This window comes from Mirounga angustirostris, unplaced genomic scaffold (assembly GCF_029215605.1).
Source record: "Mirounga angustirostris isolate CCGP_5_RB_7025 unplaced genomic scaffold, mMirAng1.0.hap1 SCAF_15, whole genome shotgun sequence".
NCBI lineage: Eukaryota > Metazoa > Chordata > Mammalia > Carnivora > Phocidae > Mirounga > Mirounga angustirostris.
This window is the reverse complement of record NW_026991723.1, coordinates 93,918,653-93,937,251: the sequence shown is the minus strand read 5'-3', so window position 1 is coordinate 93,937,251 and position 18,599 is coordinate 93,918,653. Positions and strand designations below refer to the sequence as shown.

Sequence of the window (18,599 nt, the reverse complement as noted above, 5' to 3'; positions counted from 1 at the left end):
CCTCCTAAGTGCTGGACTGAGGGCCTCACAGAGCATTTCTCAGCCCAGGGAGCTGTGTAAGAGCACTGTGGGCATGAGAAGGAGCGTGCCACCTAGAAGGGGACCTGGCACCACCCTCTGCGGACCCCACCAAAACCGGAGGGGGTTTGACAAAACCTGTATCACATGACACAGGTCTGAAGCCACCCAGCCCTGTCCCGAGATCCGTGGCATGGACCACCCTGAGGACCACGGAGCACGGGGGCCACTCACCACGCGGCCGGGTCGTACTCAGCCCAGACCCGGATGAACTCGTCCAGGTGGTGAGGCCCTAGGATGGAAGAGTCCCGTGTAAGGTACTCAAAATTGTCCATGATCACGGCCACAAAGAGGTTCAACATCTGCAGGACAGGAAGGAGAAGGGGTGACATAGAGAGACCTCAGCCCGCCCTCTACCCTAGCCCTTACCCTCCAGCCAAAGTCTGTGTGCGAAACCATCATGGCAGCGGAGGCCCCTCAAACTCAGCCAGAGCCCGTCCAGCCCTGCTCCCCCCAGCCTCTGGGCCTCCACTACACCACCACCACCAGCCCCCGTGGCACCCAGCCTCCTACCCCAGGGTTCTAGGTCCCGCAAACTAACCCGAGCCCCTCCCACTCCCTGCTTCTGCTGCCCTACCCTAATTCATGTTGGCAACCCCTCCTGCCCCACCTCCCATCACCATCCTCTTCCCCTCCTAGCTAGCCTTCAAGGAAAACAGTGACTTTGGAGTTAGTAGTTTGGACTCTAGAGGCCAAAAGCTCAGCTTCTTTTTTTTTTAATTGAGTTGAAATTCACATAACATACATTTAATCATTTTGAAGAGTACAACTCGGTGGCTTTAGTGTATTCACAATATTATGCAACCACCTCTCTAGTTTCAAAAAAATTTTTTTTTTTTTTAAGATTTTACTTATTTATTTGACAGAGAGAGACACAGTGAGAGAGAGCACAAGCAGGGAGAAGGAGCAGAGGGAGAGGGAGAAGCAGGCTCCCGCTGAGCAGGGAGCCTGATGAGGGACTTGATCCCAGGACCCTGGGATCGTGACCTGAGCCGAAGGCAGACGCTCAACGACTGAGCCACTCAGGCGCCCCTCAAAAATTCTTTATCACCCCAGAAAATGCCTTGTACTGTAAACAGTCACTCACTTATTTCCCCTTTCTCCCGTTCCCTAGCAATCTCTGTTCTGCATCTATCGGCTTGTCTATTTGGGGTACTTCATATAAAAGGAATCCTACAATACAGGACCATATAGGGCCCTTTGTGCCTGACTTCTTTCACTTAGCATGATTTTCTGAGGCTCAGCCATTCATTTGGGTCAGAACTTCATTGCTTTTTAAGGCTGAATAATATTCCATGGTAGGTATATACCAGTTTGTTTATCTATTCATCCATTGATGGATATTTGGGTTGTTTCCACCTTTGGGCTGAACTGTTTTCCACAGAGGTTGCTGCATTTTACATTCCTATCACAATGTGCAAGAGTTACTATTTCTCCATGTCCTTGCCAAAGCTGGCTATTTTCCATTAAAAACATTATCATCATTATAGCCATCCTAGTGAGTGTGAAGTGAGTGTGTGGTTTTGAGTTTCCTTAATGCCCAAAGATGATGAATGTCTTCATGTGCTTGTTGGCCACTTTGTATATCTTTTTGGCAAAAATGTCTATACTGATTTTTTGCCCATTTTTTAAATGGTTGTCTTTTGTAATACAGTTCTAAGAGTTGTTTATGTATTTTGGATATTATCCCCTTATAAAATATGTGGATTAGTATTTTCTCCTATTCCTTAAATTGTATTTTCACATTTTTTATAATCCCCTTTGACACACAAAAGTGTTTAATTTTGAGTAGTCTAATTTATTTTTTTCTTTTTTGCTTGTGATTTTGGTGTTGAATCTCCAAAGAATCCTCTGACAAATCCGAGATCATGAAGATCTGCCCCCTATGCTTTCTTCTATGAGTTTTGTAGTGTTAGCTCTTACATTTAGGTCTTTCATCAATTCTGGGTTCATTTTTGTATATGGGGTGAGGTAGGGACCCATCTTTATTTTTTTGCATATGGACATCTAGTTGTCTCTTCATCATGTCTTAAAGAAACTATTCTTTCCATACTGAACAGCTTTGGCATCCTTGTCAAAAATCAATTGTCCATAGATATTTGGATTTATTTCTGGAATCTCCATCCCACTCCATTGGTCTATCCTTATGTCAATACCGTACTGTCCCCGTATCATCCTTATTAAGATATATATAACTGACATACTTATAAGACACTTAAAGTGCATGTTGTGGTATATATACATACATAAACATTGTGAAATCATTCCTACCATCTAGTTAATTAACACATCCATCACCTATTTTTTTTGGTAGAACACTTACGTTCTACTCTCTTAGAAAAATTCAATTATACAATACAGTGTTATCAACTATAGTCACCATGTTTTACTTTACATCCTCAGACATTATTCGTATTATAGCTGAAAGTGTGTACCCTTTTACCAACTTCTCCCTATTTCCCCAACTCTCCAGTCCCTGGCAACAACTCTTTTACTCTCTGTTTCTACGGTTTGACTTCTAAAAAAAATTCCACATGTAAGTTATACATGTAGTATTTGTCTTTTTCTGTCTGGCCTTTTTCACCTAGCATAACGCCCTCAAGATCCATCTGTGTTGTCACAAATGACAGAAGGATTTCCTTCTTTCCCATTGCTGAAAAATGTGTGTGTGTGTGTGTGTGTGTGTATACACACACCAAATCTTCCTTATCTAATTCATCTGTTGATGAACACTTAGGTTGTTTCCACATCTTGGCTCTTAGGATTTTGATTTGCATTTCCCTGATGATAAGGGATGCTGAGCACCTTTTCATGTACCTGTCGGTCATCTGTATGTCTTCTTTGGAAAAGTATCTCTTCAGCCACATTGTTTTTACTCATGGTACCTTTATAGTAAGTTTTGAAATAGGGAAATGTGAGTTCTCTCACTTGGTCTCAGGGAGCCCGATGCGGGGCTTGATCCCAGGACCCTGGGATCATGACCTGAGCCGAAGGCAGACGCTTAACGCCTGAGCCACCCAGGCGCCCCAGTCTTTAATTTTCAAGATTTTTTGTTATTTGGGGCACCTTGCCATTCCATATGAATCTGAGGATCAGCTTTTCCATTCCTGTAGAAAGGCCACTGGAGCTCTGACAGGGATCACACTGAATCTAGAGCTCACTTTGCGGGGACATTACCACCTTACCAATATTAAGTCTTTTGATCCATGGACATGCATGCCTTTCCATTTAATTAGGTCTTCTTTAACTCATTTTAGCAATATTTTGCAGTTTTCACTGTACAAGTTTTCATCTCCAGGGGTATTTATTTATTCCTAGGTATTTTATCCCTTTGGGTGCTACTGGAAATGGAATTATTGCCTTAATTTCCTTTTCAGGTTGTTTACTATGTGTTGATTTTGTACCCTGACACTTTGATTAACTCATTTATTAGTTTTAGTAGCATGTGTGTGTGTGTGTGTGTGTGTGTTCCTCAGGATGTTCTACATATAGAATAGTATCATCTGCAAATAGAGATATCTTTACTTCTTCCTTTCCAATTTGGATGCTTTTTATTTCTTTTTCTTGCCTAACTGCTCTAACTAGGACTTCCAGCATGATGTTGAGTAAAAGTGATAAAAAGTGGGCATCCTTGGTGATGGGTATTCAAGAGGGCACGTTCTACATGGAGCACTGGGTGTTATACGCAAACAATGAATCATGGAACACTGCATCAAAAACTAATGACGTAATGTATGGTGATTAACATAACATAATTAAAATAGAAAAAAAAAGTGGGCATCCTTGTCTAGTTCCTGCTATTTGGGGGAAAAGTTTATAGTCTTTCACCACTGAGTATAATGGTAACTGTAGGTTTTTCATAAATGTCCTTCATCATGTTATGGATGTTCCCTTCTACTCCGAGTTTGCTAAGTGTTTTTGCGATGAAAGGGTGTTGAATTTTGTCAAATGCTTTTCTGCACCAATGAGATAATCATGTGGGGTTTTTTCCTCATCACACTGGTTAATCCCTGTATGTTGAAAATGCATCCTTGCATTCCTGGGATAAATCCCATTTGATCATGGTGTATAATCCTTTTAATGTGTTGTTGGAACTAGTCTGTTAGTATCTTGTTCAGGATTCTTACTATATATTTATCAGGGACATTGGTTGTAGTTTTCTTTTTTTGTGGCATCTTTGCCTGCCTTTGGTATTAGCACAATGGCAGCATCACAGGATGTGTTAGGAGGTGTTTGCTCTTCTACTTTTTGGAAGAGTTTGAATAGGGGGCACTTGCTTGGCTCAGTCAGTTAAGCATTTGAGTCTTGATTTCAGCTCAGGTCATGATCTCAGGGTCGTGAGATGGAGTCCCACGTCAGGCTCCGCAATCAGCATGGAGTCCGCTTGAGATTCTTTCTCTCCCTCTTTTCCTCCCCCCTCTAAAAAAATACAAAGAGTTTGGATGGGATTTATGTTAGTTCTTTTTTAATACCATTTTCTAAATTGTGGTAAAACATACATAGCAAAAAGCTTACCAATTTAACCACTTTTAAGTGCCCAGTGCAGCAGCGATCAAGCACACCGACGCTGTTGCGCAACCATCCCCACCATCCATCCCCAGAACTCTTCCATCTTCCCCAACTAAAACCCTGACCCCATTAAACACTGACTCCCACCCCCTCCCCGGTCCCTGGCACCCGCCATCCTGCTCTCTGTCTCTGTGAACTTCACTCGAGGGGCCTCAGATAGGTGAAACCATACCGTTATTTTTCCTCCTGTCACTGGTTTATTTCACTTGGCGTAACGACTGCACGATTCATTCATATTGAAGCATGGGCCAGAACTGCCTCTCTTGTTAAGGCCGAATAATAGTCCCTTGTATGTTCATGTCACATTTTGTGTACCAATCGCTTGCTGATGGGCACTTTGGTTGCTCTTACCTCCTGGCCATTGTGAATAATGCTGCTATGAACGTATGTGTACAAATATTTATTCAAGTCCCTGTCTTCAGTTCTGGCATATGCCCAAAAGTGGAGTTGCTGGATCATACGGCAATTCTATTTTCAATTTACTGAGGAGCCACCATACTATCTCCCCCAGCTGCTGCACCTCTTCACATTCTCACTGGCAGTGAACGAGGGCTTGTGTCTCCAGCACCCCAGCAAACGGCAGGTGCCGCTTTCTTTCTCTTCTTCTCTCATGCCTGTGTTTACTCATCAGTCGTGTTGGCTCTGTCTTTAAAATGCAGCTCAACTCCCTTCATCGCCACCCTTCTCTTGGCACTGTCACCTCCAGCCATCTCCTGACCACTCTTCACCTCTCCTGACCAGAAGCCAGAGCAAGGTTTTAAAATATGAACCAGATTGTGTCATGCCCCTGCTCAAAGTTTCCCAGAGGTGTCTGCTGACTTGGACCTAGTCCACTTACCTCCCCAACAACCAGTTTCCTGAGGCTCATCTGCCCCAGGCACACCAGCTGGAGTGCTGCTTCTTTGTAACTCATCACCATGGCAGAGGCTAAAGGCTAAAGGACAGTTGTCCCGTGGAAACTTAAAACCCTTTCTGAGAAGGAAAGGCAAGGCCCACAGGAGCTCATTACAGAGTGGGTCCTTTTAGAGGTCATCATCTCTGGGGAAACAGGACCATCAACACCGAATCAGCTTGTAATGTGACATGAATCAGTATCAGGGATCAGTGACAGATGTAGGGGGGGCCTGGGATGGATTGAGACAGGTGGACACATGGGCACAGTGACCAGGACTTACCAGAAAGGAGCAAAGGAAGATGAAGGAGACAAAGTAGAAGTAGGCAAAGTCGCTCCCACACTCACTGGCATTGGCGTGCTCATCACAGGCCTGGTTGCTGAGACAAGACAGCATGATCTCGTGCCAGGCCTCCCCAGTGGCACTCCTGAGAAGAAGGGCAGAGCCATGAGACCCACAAAGGAAGGCCCAGACCAGCCTGAGAAGGAATCTCAGAAGAGCTGGCTCAAGTGCGTACCCTCCCTGGGCTCCCTCCCGCAGAGAACCCACTCATATGTAAGGTCTGGGTAAGAGACGCCTACTTCTGAAAAAGAATCCTCTGGCATTAGGTTTTCAAATTGATCATTAACTCGGAAAGAACTAGTTACTGAAAACAAGGCACTGCACCAAAAGTGAGCACCATGGTGAGCACCCCTTCATGGACCTCTGGCTCCTCGGAGCCAACACAGCCCTTCCTGGCCTCCCTCACCCAGCATGTGCCATCCCAGCCTTCCTTGATGCAAGAAATGGGGGCTCCACCCCTCCCGTTTCTTAGGCCAAATATATTGCAGGCTTCCTTGCCTCCACTCCTTCTCACCAGCTTCATCAGCTCATCTACCTCCAAAAAACAGCTAGACTCTCACCACTTCTCAACACCCTGGGCTAAGCAACAACCACCTCCCCTGAGCTTCTGCAATAGCTTCCTCACGGATCTTCCTGCTCTGCCCCACCCAACAGCCAAGTGGGTCCACTAAACACAGGTGAGATCAGGTCACTTCTCCTCTCAATGACCCCTCACTCACTGCAAAAGCCAAAATTCACACAACTGCCCACAGCTCTGTGAAATTCGTGGCCTGCTCTTTCCCAGTGGTCTCTGCTCGGTCCACTCCAGCCACACCGGCGTCTGCTGTTTCCTGAACATACCAAGAACAACCCCACCAGCCTGAGGGGCCACCCTGGAGGACCCTTCTTCATGGACTTTGGTCCCTGGGTATGCAGCCAGCACAAAGGCCAGATGTGCACTAGACTTGCAGGCGGACCAGAGGCCTGGGTCCCCGCCCCCCCCAGCTTGGTGTGCCTGTGTGGCCAGCTCTGGGCACAAGCTGAGCCCACTTCCCATTAACAATGGCTAGGAGTAGGGGGCTTTTCCTGCAGGGCAGCTGTCCAATGCCAGGCCTGACTGATACTGGTGCTCACATGTGACACAGAGACCAGGGAGGAAAAGAGATCTTTGAGAACAAAGACTTAAAACTAAGGCTGGTTTCATAGGCCTGCCTCAACTCTTACAGCAGGAGGCAGGACATTAATAAATGAAGAGATGAAATGAACGTAATAGCTAAAGTCCAGAGAAATGATGTCATTTGAAGAAAGTGTAGGCCTAAGGATACTTGTCCATCTGACTAAAAAAACAAGAGTCAGACAACTCTCTCCAGGCAGCTTAGCTAAGCAGATCGGTCTGATCTCCCTCCATAGAAAGAAGAACTTCCACGGGCCCTGGAATGCATCTGCCTGGGATTAACCGTGCTGGGCATCCCCCAGCACGGGCCTTACAGCATCCTGGTGCATCTGCATAAACAAACACACGTGTGGGCCCCTCCAGAAGGAGCCCCAGGCAGGGTTTTATGTCAGCACCCCTCCTCCACAAGTCCCTACGAAGAGCTCCTTTCTTCCCTCCTAGGGTCATGTGGTGGGCTTGCCTTAACGAAGGGGACCCTGGAGGCAGTGAGACACATTCACCCCCTCCCCACAGCCCCCAAACCAGGATGGCCCACACAGAGTGCCACATCTCGGAACAAAAGCTGACACACAGCCCTGTCGAGCACACAGGGAGGTGCCTGAGCCAGAAACAAGCTATTCTGCCTGCATTGGAGCCTGGAGCCTAGGGAATTGCAGTCCTGTGAGCCATGGGGGGCAGGTGGAGACACTCACACCAGCGGCTCTGGCCAGTTGAGTTCCTTGGGTCCCTGAGTAACACACTCTGCGTCCCCCTGCCCTGCTCCGCACCCCCCCGGCCCCCGGTCCCACAGACCCTGCAGTCAACAAGGTGAGCAGATGGAAAGCCTATGGCCAGCACACCGAAAAAGGCCCTGTGGACACCTTCTGTCCTCCCAGACCCTTGGCTGCAGCTTCACCAGAGGCCTTCTGGCCACCGCCAAGGGTCTGAGCTGAGGTGGTCAAGGCCAGCCTCACCCGGGGCTCTCAGGTTGACCTCCCTCAGGGGCTTCCCCTCCATCTGTCCCGAGGCCCAGGAACCCTTAGGGAAGGAAGGAGGAAAAGGGGAGAAGAAGCTGGGAAGGCCCACTGAGGGGAAGCCAGCACAGGCTGAGGGGCAGAGGGGGTGGCCCTCTGGGTCAGCACACGCCCTGTCCTCCTAGACAGAGGAGCCTCTGAGCCTGCGCGGACTCCACCAACAACACACCTGAACAACAGCATCAAGGCTTGTAAAAACGTCCTGAAGTTGTTGTGCCGGTTGATGCTGGTGTCATCATCCAGGGCAATATTTCCAAAAACCTGAAATGAGAAAGAAGGCTGCAGGCTGATACTGCTGGGTCCTCAGGAGCTGTGGCCAGGCAGAAGAGGAGGTGTGCACATGAGGACCCACAAGGCACAGGACACTGCCCTTAGCCCCACCACCGCTGCAGGGGCTGGAGGGGCCGGCACTGCCAGCCAAACACGTCACTGCCCCCCAGCTCTGCACGTCTACAACTGCAAGTCTGCATGCCGAGTGAGAATGCCACCGGAACTAAGTTTACATGGGCTGCGCCATATATAAGACAGGAAGCATCTGAAAGTTCACTCTGTCATCGATGACTCCGAAGTGGTAATTATACTGGTAATAGCTGTGAGGTCAACTTGAAAGTTTCTTTTTAAATTTCTGTGCAAATATCACAATGGGCTTTTTATCCATTTTAATTGATTTCTTTTTAGTGTTAGGAATGCAAACAAGTCAGTAACTGTACTTGGCTTAAAATCTGGAATCTGGCTGAAAAATTTATGAACTATCACATATTCACCAAAAACAAAGATCAGTGGCCCTTCTGGTCTGATAAATTCCCAAACCAAAGTGGGCACAAATATATATATTTTTTAAATAGCATCAGATCTCAGCAAATTTTAAAGGAAGAGAACCTTTTCAATCCTTGAAGTAGAGTTTAAAATCCGTTCTCAGCTAACCTTTAATACAATGGCTTCTCCCACTATAATTTAACATTTGGATCCATCTCCCACCCTACTGTTGAAAAGTGGCCAGATGCCAAAGATTTAAAACTGGAACACTGCTTTGTGTCTTTTAAATGTTTTTCCAAACAGCTGACAAAGGGTTCTTTGGCAAAATAAAGGCAATCTAGCTTGTCCAAGCTGAATTTGACAGTACAGTGATCTGGTGTGATCCTGTTGACTTTTTTCTTCTGTGATATATAATTTCCTGTAAAGGATCAGGTCAACTCTCTGGACTATCAGAATGACCAGCTGGTGCTTTGCAGGCCACTCAGCACCAGGCAGATGTGCTCAAAAGCTCCAGCACCATGGGGGCCCAGCACCCAATCAAACATGCCCATCAACACCCTAACAGCCCAATGGGGTTCCATTCAGGAGCACAGCAGACGGGGGAGCTACGCCTCACTAGTGGACTCTGGGTGACAGGCCCAAACCCGTGGTGCCCAGCCTCTGTGTCCGTACTGGTAGAAGCAGCCTTTCTGAGAATTAAGTTCATAAAGTGCTTCAAACATAGAAATGTTCCCCAAGTGCCAATCTGTCATTGTTACCATTTGATGACCATGGTCAGTGCCCTTTTGCCCCAGGGCACAGGGGCCCCTTCAGCTCCCTGTCCCATCAGGCGCACCCACCTGCATGCCGATGATGGCGTAGATGAAGAACAGCATGGCGATGAGCAGACACACGTAGGGCAGGGCCTGTGGAGACACATGGAGGACAGGGCAGCTCCAGGGAGGGCTGCCCAGCTACCTTGCTCGGGCCTCGTCTGCAGAGTGGACGGTGGCCGGGTCTCTGGGGCCACCCAGACCCCAGCGACCAGAGATCCACCCCCACTGACCATGAAGCCCCTCCACCAAGAGACTGCCTCAGTTCCTTCATCTATAATCAGTCATAGAACCCACCTCAGAGTCAGTGAGCATTACCAAGATGCTCTCTGGATCACTTAAAATGTCTTCGTAAACTATAATAGGATAACGGGTGCCAACAAGGAACCTCCACGAGGAGGGGCTGCTCTGGTGGCAAGGAGGAGGTGGTGGCCACAGCACTGTGCTCACACAGGGGAGGGTCAGGGCACGAGGGCCGTGCCTGGCTTCACCTTGAAGGACTGGACGAAGGTCCACAGCAGGATGCGGATGGTATAGCCCTGGCGCAGCAGCTTGATGAGCCGGGCAGCACGGAAGAGGCGGAGAAAGCTGAGGTTGATGAAATTGTTCTGTAGGGAAGAGAGGCTGTTCTCTAACCTGCAGAGACCAGCCTCCTGCAACTGCAGGGGCTGCTCCCCACCCACCTCTCCCTGGCGTGCTGTGGTCCCGAAGAAAAGCGGATACAAGGAGAGGTCGAACAAAACATCACTGCTCTACAGTATAAGCAGCAATCGGCCACCAGAAAACCTTCCAAAAGTAAAGCTTGTCATTGCAAATCACTTCTCATGCAGCAAATCAAAGAAACCCCTCTGCTTTAGGCTCCCCTGCCCCCGACAGGGAGGGAGAGAGAGAAAAATTCTCAGAAGCAGCTCCTTGCTGCCAGGTGGAGCCAGGAGACCAACTGTGGACAGGCCTCTAACACTGACCGCCTCTTGCAAGACGCAGCCAAGCCGTCCAAGTGCCGGGCAGGGCTGCTTCTTCACCGAGAGCCTCTGAAGGGCCCTTCGCTTCTCCATACGGCTAGCAAAGCCCCTGCTGCCTGGGACCTGGCAGAGGGGCAAACATCTCTTCTGGGGCTGCTCCTGGTGCCTGCAGACAAGTCACCATAGGAAGGGTAAGTGTTGGCGATCCTGCTGCCCACACCACGGAAGCCACTTATGAAGTCCGCAAATGGTCTCAACTCCAGAGATCCCAGGGTATCTTGCACTGCTCCCTCATCCAAGAGGTTCAAAATCAAGCACAAAAAGAAGCAATAAACTCTGGACTCCACAGATTACCTGGGAGTGAGGCTTCCACCCTGGCCCAGGGGCGCCTTGAGTTATTGGCACATCCCCTTCAGGGAGCATAGCTCTGGACGGTGTCCATGACGTGGGGGTGCTTGTGGCCCTGGGCAGCCTCCCACCCTCTGTCTGCTTGGAGACCAGGTGCCTGCACGCAGCCTGACAGCAGCTTCCTGCCACCTTGGTGTTTTGACATATGCAAGCAGCTCAGGCCTAGACACATCGTATCGCCAGATTCAGTGGTCGGATGAAGAGAAAAGAACACGACATGTTGAATGAGAGCAGCAGTAGGAGAGCACGTGCAGGAGGCATGGGGAGCCTGGGGAGAGCTGGCCGCCCTCCCTCCAGGGCTGCCCATCTGCTCTTGGCTGGGCTGAGGCCTTCGGTGGAGAGGCAGGTCTCACTCTTACTTCTAAGGACAGCGGCCCCAACCCAGCCCTTGTCTGTCTCTTCGGTTCCCACCGGGGTGGCTGGAGACTAGACTGTCTCTGCTGGAGGGCTAGATGTTGGAGCCATGGGGTGGGAGGTCTGGTAGTCACAAGGAGGTGCTGACTGTGGTCCAGATCAGCAAGAAGGCAGGAGTGGACCTTGAGGTGTGACCCTGGAGGGCACACAGTTTGCCTAGTGCTCCCTCACCTGCTTGTGCTGGGGAAAGTGAATCTCAGTGGTACAGGATGCCCAAGAGACATCCACACCCGCCCCGTGGGCCCCAGGTTCTCAAATGAGCCAGTCACCTCGGGAGGATGGGCACAGAGACGGACGGGAGACTTTGTCTACAGTGCTGGGAAATCCTTTGTACAAGACAATAAAGCAGAGGAACGGGAGGGAGCTTCCAAGGGCCTGGCCTCTAAAGCACCTGCTCACTTGGGTCTGGAGGGGCCAACGCTGTGATAACACAGTTATCATTTGCCCAGCCCAAAGCACTCTGCTCAGGCCACTGGCACAGACAAGATTTCCTGGAGATATTGGGGAAAATCTAGGCTCTGGGTGAGAAAGAAGGGATGGAAGACAAGGCAGGGGAAGGCGCTGTCCATCCACAGAGTTAGTGCATGAACGCAAAGCTCAACAAGTCACCTACTACTGCTTGTTGAGACTCAAGTTCTCACGCCTCCTCCCAGACGTCTTTTCTCGGGGCTCCAGGGGGCATTCGGGAGAGGGGTGGGGGTGGCAACAGACAGACAGCCCTAGAGAGCCATGAGGACGGATGGCGGCAGCAGCCACAGACGCTCCGAGCGCAGCGTGGCAGGCAGAGCACTCCGTGGCTGCGCCCAGGGCGGGAGCTGCCTGGCACCACCATGCGAGCGCATGCAGGAGAGCAGGGGGCAGCAAGCACACGGCAGCTCCCCCACGGCTAGTCGCCTCTGGCCTCGGCCAACCCCTTGGAGGTGGACAGAGCTTGCCCCATCCTCCCAGAGTCCGTGGTTCCTGTCACACCAGAGAGCACCTACTACTTCACCTACTATTTCAAAGCCAGGCCCTGCCTTATTGCCATCTGCCTCTGCATCAGGAAAGGTCTAGAGCACCCCAAAGATGCATCATCGCACCTCTCAATGTGGTAGCTGATTCACCTTGAGGGTACACTGGTCCCTGGCTCCTCTGAGCCCCTTGCTTCCTCATCCACAGGATGGAGACATGAGGACATTGTGCCCAGACAGCGAGGAGTCTGAGATTTAAGGGATTTAAAGGTACACCGGGCATTGTGAAACACGACCCCCACAAAGGGGATCAACAGGCCTCAGACCCAGGTCGGCCTCTCCTGCGTCCAAGTACATCACTGTTTCCAGGCAGGGTCAAGCAAAGTGACCTGTGCACATCTGCTGGGGGCCACAGTCCATGCTGCAACAAACTGCTCTCCTAATCAGCTTTGTTCTCATGGGACAACGATGAAGAAAAGAAAAGCTCTGTATACCCCAACATGCGCAGCATGTCAGGTGATGATGTGTGCTCTGGAGGACGACGAAGGGCACGGGGCGGGGGGGGGGGGGTGGCGGTGCTCTTCCCAAGTGGACGGGAAATGGCCACGAAAAGGCCTGAGTGAGTCGAAAATTTCTGCGGCATCAAATGGTATTTTCTCACAACTCAAGATCTTCTGCTCCACTTGTGAAATACTTTATCATTAGTGTTTGTTTTCTGCAACAGGAATCTCAAATATTTGCTACTTTATGTGAATTTCCAGTTACAGCTTCAGTTTAATCTGCTCTCCTCTCAAACATCACTGAAGGCCTGGAAGGAAGCCCCAGTTCATGCTACCTGTACTCCACACGAGCTCACTGAGCAAGGGTGCACAAGTGGATCAACGATGCCTGGGTGCAAGAGCCCTGAGCTTCACTTTCTCTGGGGGCAGACCCTCTTCCCACTCCATCAGGCCTTACACCACCCCTTTTTGAATCATGAAGACAAAATCTCCAATCCCCTCCAGCCCTGAGACCCAGAGAGGGTTCCCTACAGAAGGGCATGTCCAGGGAGAATGCTATGGAGACATCATCAGAGGCCACTGGGGAGAACCAGCCTTGTATGTTGGTACGGTGGGGACAGAGCAGAAGGGAGATGGTGCAAGAGAAACCATGGACTCTACAGGATCAGGTCCAAACTCATGTCCTACAAAATCCCTCCAATTCTGAGCCCAATCCCGACAAGAAAAACTGGGCACTTACCCGCTTCACTCAGAAGACCCTCCACCTCCTCTCTAGACCCAAGGCCAGTTCCTGAATCAAATGGCTCCTGGGGGGGCCTTCAGAAGCCCCTGCTGGACCCCAGGAGCTGAGGAGAAGAGGCCAGAGGGGATGGGTACTGCCAGACTCTGACCACACACCTTAGGAAGGCAGTGGTGAGGAGTCACAGGAAATGGAAGAAAGAACAGGAGTAGAGCAAGCAAAGCAAGGAGTTTTAAGAACTGTTTAAAGTCATGAAACCAACCGTTTCCTATATGTGATGTTTTCATGGATGGATATTTGCATATTATTTACAAATTGGGATGTTTGAGCAGCAGGTGCGCAACATACAGACGGAGACATGGTTTTCGCATTGTATGTTGGTTGGATGGCGTGAGTCAGCAGGTAGGTTAAGGTAAATCAAGAACAAAAACAGAAAACAAAAGAGAAAATGAGTCATCAACACAAGCAAAAACTCAAACTTTGAATACCTCACTGGAAAATTTTAGGATTTTAGTAAACTTTGCATATTTGGCTTAAAATGCATCAAATCAAAACATATTTTTGAAATCTTAGGTTATGCAGACAGGGTGGCATTCATTTGCATTCCTGTTTGTAATGCAAATCCAAAGATGACTCACAGACACTTATTTTTTTATTTCCAGGCAAAGAAATCAATGTCAGTTTTATGCTTGCTTGGGAATGCTGTCTCTACACGACCCTGGTTAAGACTATTACTCTATTTTGATTAAGTTGGTGGTGGGAACTGACACTCATATTTTTGCCTAAGGAAAAAAAAGTACATTCACAAAGTAACATATGAAGTGACTACAAATGAAGAAAAATAAAGACACCACTAAACCACACGACGACTTCATTTCATCTTTTCCCCTCTCGGCAGAACTGGCTGAAGGACTGAGCTCCAAGAGCACTAGCAGCCAGGGCAGAGCGGACCTTCCAAGCCAAGCGGCTCCTCAGCCCTCCCACCGGCCCTGCTGGGCATCAGGGGCTGATGGCAGCAGCCATGGAGGGCTTATTTGAAGTAAGGTCTGATACAACCACAAGCCCCCTTGGCCTTGCGTGTCCAACAGCTGAGGGACAGACACTGGGCTGCTCCAGCCACCTGCGCTACAGAAGGTCTCTGCCTTGTGTGCGGGCCTCCTTGGAGGCAGAGGTTTCCCTGGAAGACAGCTGGGCATCGTGCTCTCTGCATGTCTGGCAACCCCCACCCTAGATGCCTGCTCATCAGTCCGCCCTCTCTGGCCAGGAGGCACACGCAGGAAGAAACCCCCAGAGCTGTGCCCTTGCAGATGGGAGCGCAATGTCTGGATCCCTTTATCCAGGGAACAAAGATTCCTGTGTCCAAGGACGAGGCCCGTAAGGATCAGCAGCCAGCTTGCTCCTCCCAGAAACCACACTGGTACGAACTGTTTCTGGATGAGAAGCACTTGGCCACAGTGCCAACGGTTGGTGTGACAGAACATCCTTGGTTTTTGTGTGAAAATGGCAGCTCAGAACTTTCCCCGCATTATTTGGATTATTGATTTTTTTTATTGTTTTATTTATTTATTCATGAGAGTCAGAGAGAGAGAGAGAGAGAGGCAGAGGCAGAGGGAGAAGCAGGCTCCCCGCCTAGCAGGGAGCCCGATGTGGGACTCGATCCAGGACCCTGTGATCATGACCTGAGCCGAAGGCAGATGCTTAACCATCTGAGCCACCCAGGCGCCCCGGATTATTAGTTTTTTAAAACCATAAAACACACCACATACACAAAAGAATATGTATAAATACGTGTATGGATGCACATTTTCAAAGAAAAATCATAGAACGTCCATATATTCATCACCCAGCTTAAAGAAAACAGAATGTCACCATTACTTCTGAAGCCCGTCCTGTCTCCCTTTCTCCTCCCCAGATGTAGTAGCTACCCTTAATTCTTGTTAATAATTGCTTTTCTTTACTGTCTTAACCACAAACTCTTAAAATGCGTTACACTTGACTTTTCTTAGCCTTTTAATGGGACTCTACCGTAGGCAGCCTTCGCGGACTTGGGCAAACTTGTGCTGACGGCGAGCAAACTCTGCTTCTGAGAAGCATCCCTCTTGATGCGGAGACCACCACCCTCCAGCGCGTGCGGCACTTCACTATGTTCACGTCCCCTAACAATCAGTGCATTCCACTGCTACTGTGAACAAGGTAGCCACGACCCTCTGTGTGAAAGTGTCTCCAGGTCACCTGCCCAGACACCCTCTGGCTTATGTGTCTAAGTCGCTGCAGGCATGCATATGTCCAGCTTTCTATGGATTGCCACACTCTTCCGAAAAGGTTGTCCAATGAACACCCCCAGCAATAGCGTGGAGGTTCTGGCTGTCCCACTTGCTAACCATTGGCATGGCTGGAATTCCCGTTTGACGTTTGACAAACCAGAGGGTGTGAAATGGCATCTCAATGTCATTTCACTTTACATTTCTTTAATTACAAATAAGGGTGAGCAGCTTTTCCTATGTTAATTGGTCATTTCTGTTTCTTATTCTTTTAGTAAAATGCCCAATTATGCCTTCAGCTCATTTTTCCATTTGGTTGCTTTTGTTTTTCTTAATGATTCACAGAAGAGCCTTGCACATTCTGGACACTAACCTTTGTTAATGGTTTGGAAAACCTCTCTGCCCTCTGGCCACGCCTTTGTCACTAAATGTTGGTGCATCATAGAACTCAGTAGCTCATTCTTTTCTCTCCTTTATTGATCTCATTCAGTCTCATGGATCTGATATCATCTTATATGCTCATGGTTCCCAATCCTATGAGACTGGCATGAATCTCTTCTCCAAACTCCAGGCCCATCTGTCCAACGGCCTGTTGGATGATTCCTTCAGGAAGGCCAACAGGCAACTCAAATCTAACATGTACAAATTGCATCCAGTCCACATGTACAAACAGTCCACAACAAACCTGTTCCACCCACAGTCTTTCCCATTTCAATTAATGATAATCCATGTTTCCAAGTACTTGCTCAGACTTTGATGCCATTCTTGCTCAATTTTCACACAGACATCTGGTCCATCTGCAGCTCTACTGGAAAATACACCCAGAATGATGGTCTCTCACCTTAGCCCCTCTGCCGGGCTCCCTGCTATGGCATTCAGTGGCACTCACATCCTCACAGGCCCAATATTCAATTGTCAGCATCCACATCTTTTTTTCCTGAGAATTTCCCCAGGCCAGGACACAAGTGCCAGAGAATTAACATTCTCTGGCCCCCTCTCCCCAGCAGGCTTCAACTAGTAGCTAACAGTACTTGCTGAAAAATACCCCAGTCATCCTGCCACTTGCTGGGATAATGGAGGCTCAGGGCTCCTAATGAGGACCCACAGTCGTAACTGACTTCATAGTACCATGTACTGGCTGCCTCCCTTCCCTGGCTCACTTCCTTGTTCCCCTAGTATTCCAGGGATCACCTCCCAAATAAATGACTTGCATTGAACTCCTGTCTTGGGGTCTGTTTCTGGGATAACCCAACTAAGCCCTAACTTGCCTAGCTGCTTCTGCCTGTGCCCTGCACTATATTCTCAGCCAGAGGTTTGGTCTGAAAAGCCAGATTATGTCACTCCTCTTCCTACCTCACTCAAAATAAAAACCAAAATTTACTGCAACTGCAAACCCTTCCCTGCTCCCCATTTCCTCTGCCCTTGCTGCTTCCCCCCTTGTTCACGATGCTCCTACAGCAGTGTGCCCACGTCCTCCCTCAGGCGTGCAGGTGCAGGGTGGGTGCCGGGCTCAATGTGGCTCCCCCAGGGCCCCCTGCTCCACGTCCTCACCTCACAAACCCAGACATCTTCACTTGGAAGTCAGCAACTCAGTGACGTCTTGTCTGAGCACACAGCCATCAAAGCCCCCCTCCCCCCAACCCGGTGTCTCATACCGCTTCTCTGCTGTGCCTTCTCCCAGTGCCTCTCATTGTGTAACACTGTGTCTCTCTCACTGGAATGAAACTCCAGAAGAGCAGAGATTTTCATCTTTTGTCCCAGCACTTAGAATACTGCTTAGCACATGATAGGCAGTGCATAAATATTTATAATGGATAAACAAAGGAATGTGATGCAAATATCCCCTCCCTCTTCATGGACTGCCTTTCTTCTTTTGATAAACAGAAACTCTTTATTTTATAGAATTTTTTTTCAGTTATGGATGGTGCTTCCTATAGTTTGCTTAAGCAATCAGTCCCTATCCCAAGGTCTTAAAGATAATCTCCTGTATTTTCTTCTAAGTTTTAAATTTTTTTCCTCTTGCATTTAAGTATTTTCATCCATTTGAAATCGATTTTTTTGTGAATGGTGTGAAGATCCAATTTCTGTCTTTCCCTATATTGATCATCATTATACCCACATCAATTGTTGAATTGTCTCCCCACTAAGTAGCATAGTCATACATCATGTTTCCATATACGAGTGATTTTGATTCTAGGCTCTTGATTCTGTCCATTGGCTCATTTACTATCCCCAAGTCAGCAGCACAGTCTTAATGTTCTAGCTTTATAATAAGTCTTACCATCAACAAGAACAGTACCTCTCCACCCCCACTGCCCCAGCAGCATTTTCTGCTTCTTAAGTATCTTGAGTATTTAAGGGGCCTTTGCTCCTTCTGATGAGTTGTAGAAGCAACTTGCCAATTTCCATAACAGACAACACAAAACCAAATTCACTTACTGAAATTACATTGAACCTACAGATCAATTTGGGCAAAACCATCTCTGAAATTGACCCTGCTTACTGTTTTTACGTGCTATCTGGCACCATCTATTTAAGGCTCCTTTACTATCTTTCCCTGAGGTTTAGCACTTCTCCACATAAAGATCCCATGTGTGGATGTTATTAGGGTTACAGCCAGGACTGCTGCTGCTGTTATGACATGCAGTCAACTACTCACTCAGGTACTCCACTCAGCAACTGTGCTAAACACTCTTAGCAGCTTGAGATTATTCCAGATTTCATCTACAGATAATAATGTTATCTATGA

General features: G+C 48.5%; 1 protein-coding gene across 1 annotated transcript in view; it reads right to left on the bottom strand.

The window, feature by feature from the left end:
- Nucleotides 1-252: 252 nt before the first annotated feature.
- The window catches only part of CACNA1B (calcium voltage-gated channel subunit alpha1 B), a gene marked incomplete at its 3' end in the record, with an annotated part of 162,821 nt that continues 144,474 nt past the window's right edge, over nt 253-18,599 (bottom strand). Inside the window, exons 33-38 of the mRNA XM_064579164.1 lie at nt 13,852-13,857; nt 10,108-10,224; nt 9,644-9,709; nt 8,218-8,309; nt 5,823-5,967; nt 253-380 (exon numbers count right to left, since the gene is read on the bottom strand). Coding sequence (XP_064435234.1) covers nt 253-380; nt 5,823-5,967; nt 8,218-8,309; nt 9,644-9,709; nt 10,108-10,224; nt 13,852-13,857 — 554 coding nt within the window. The remainder of the gene's footprint in view (nt 381-5,822; nt 5,968-8,217; nt 8,310-9,643; nt 9,710-10,107; nt 10,225-13,851; nt 13,858-18,599) is intronic.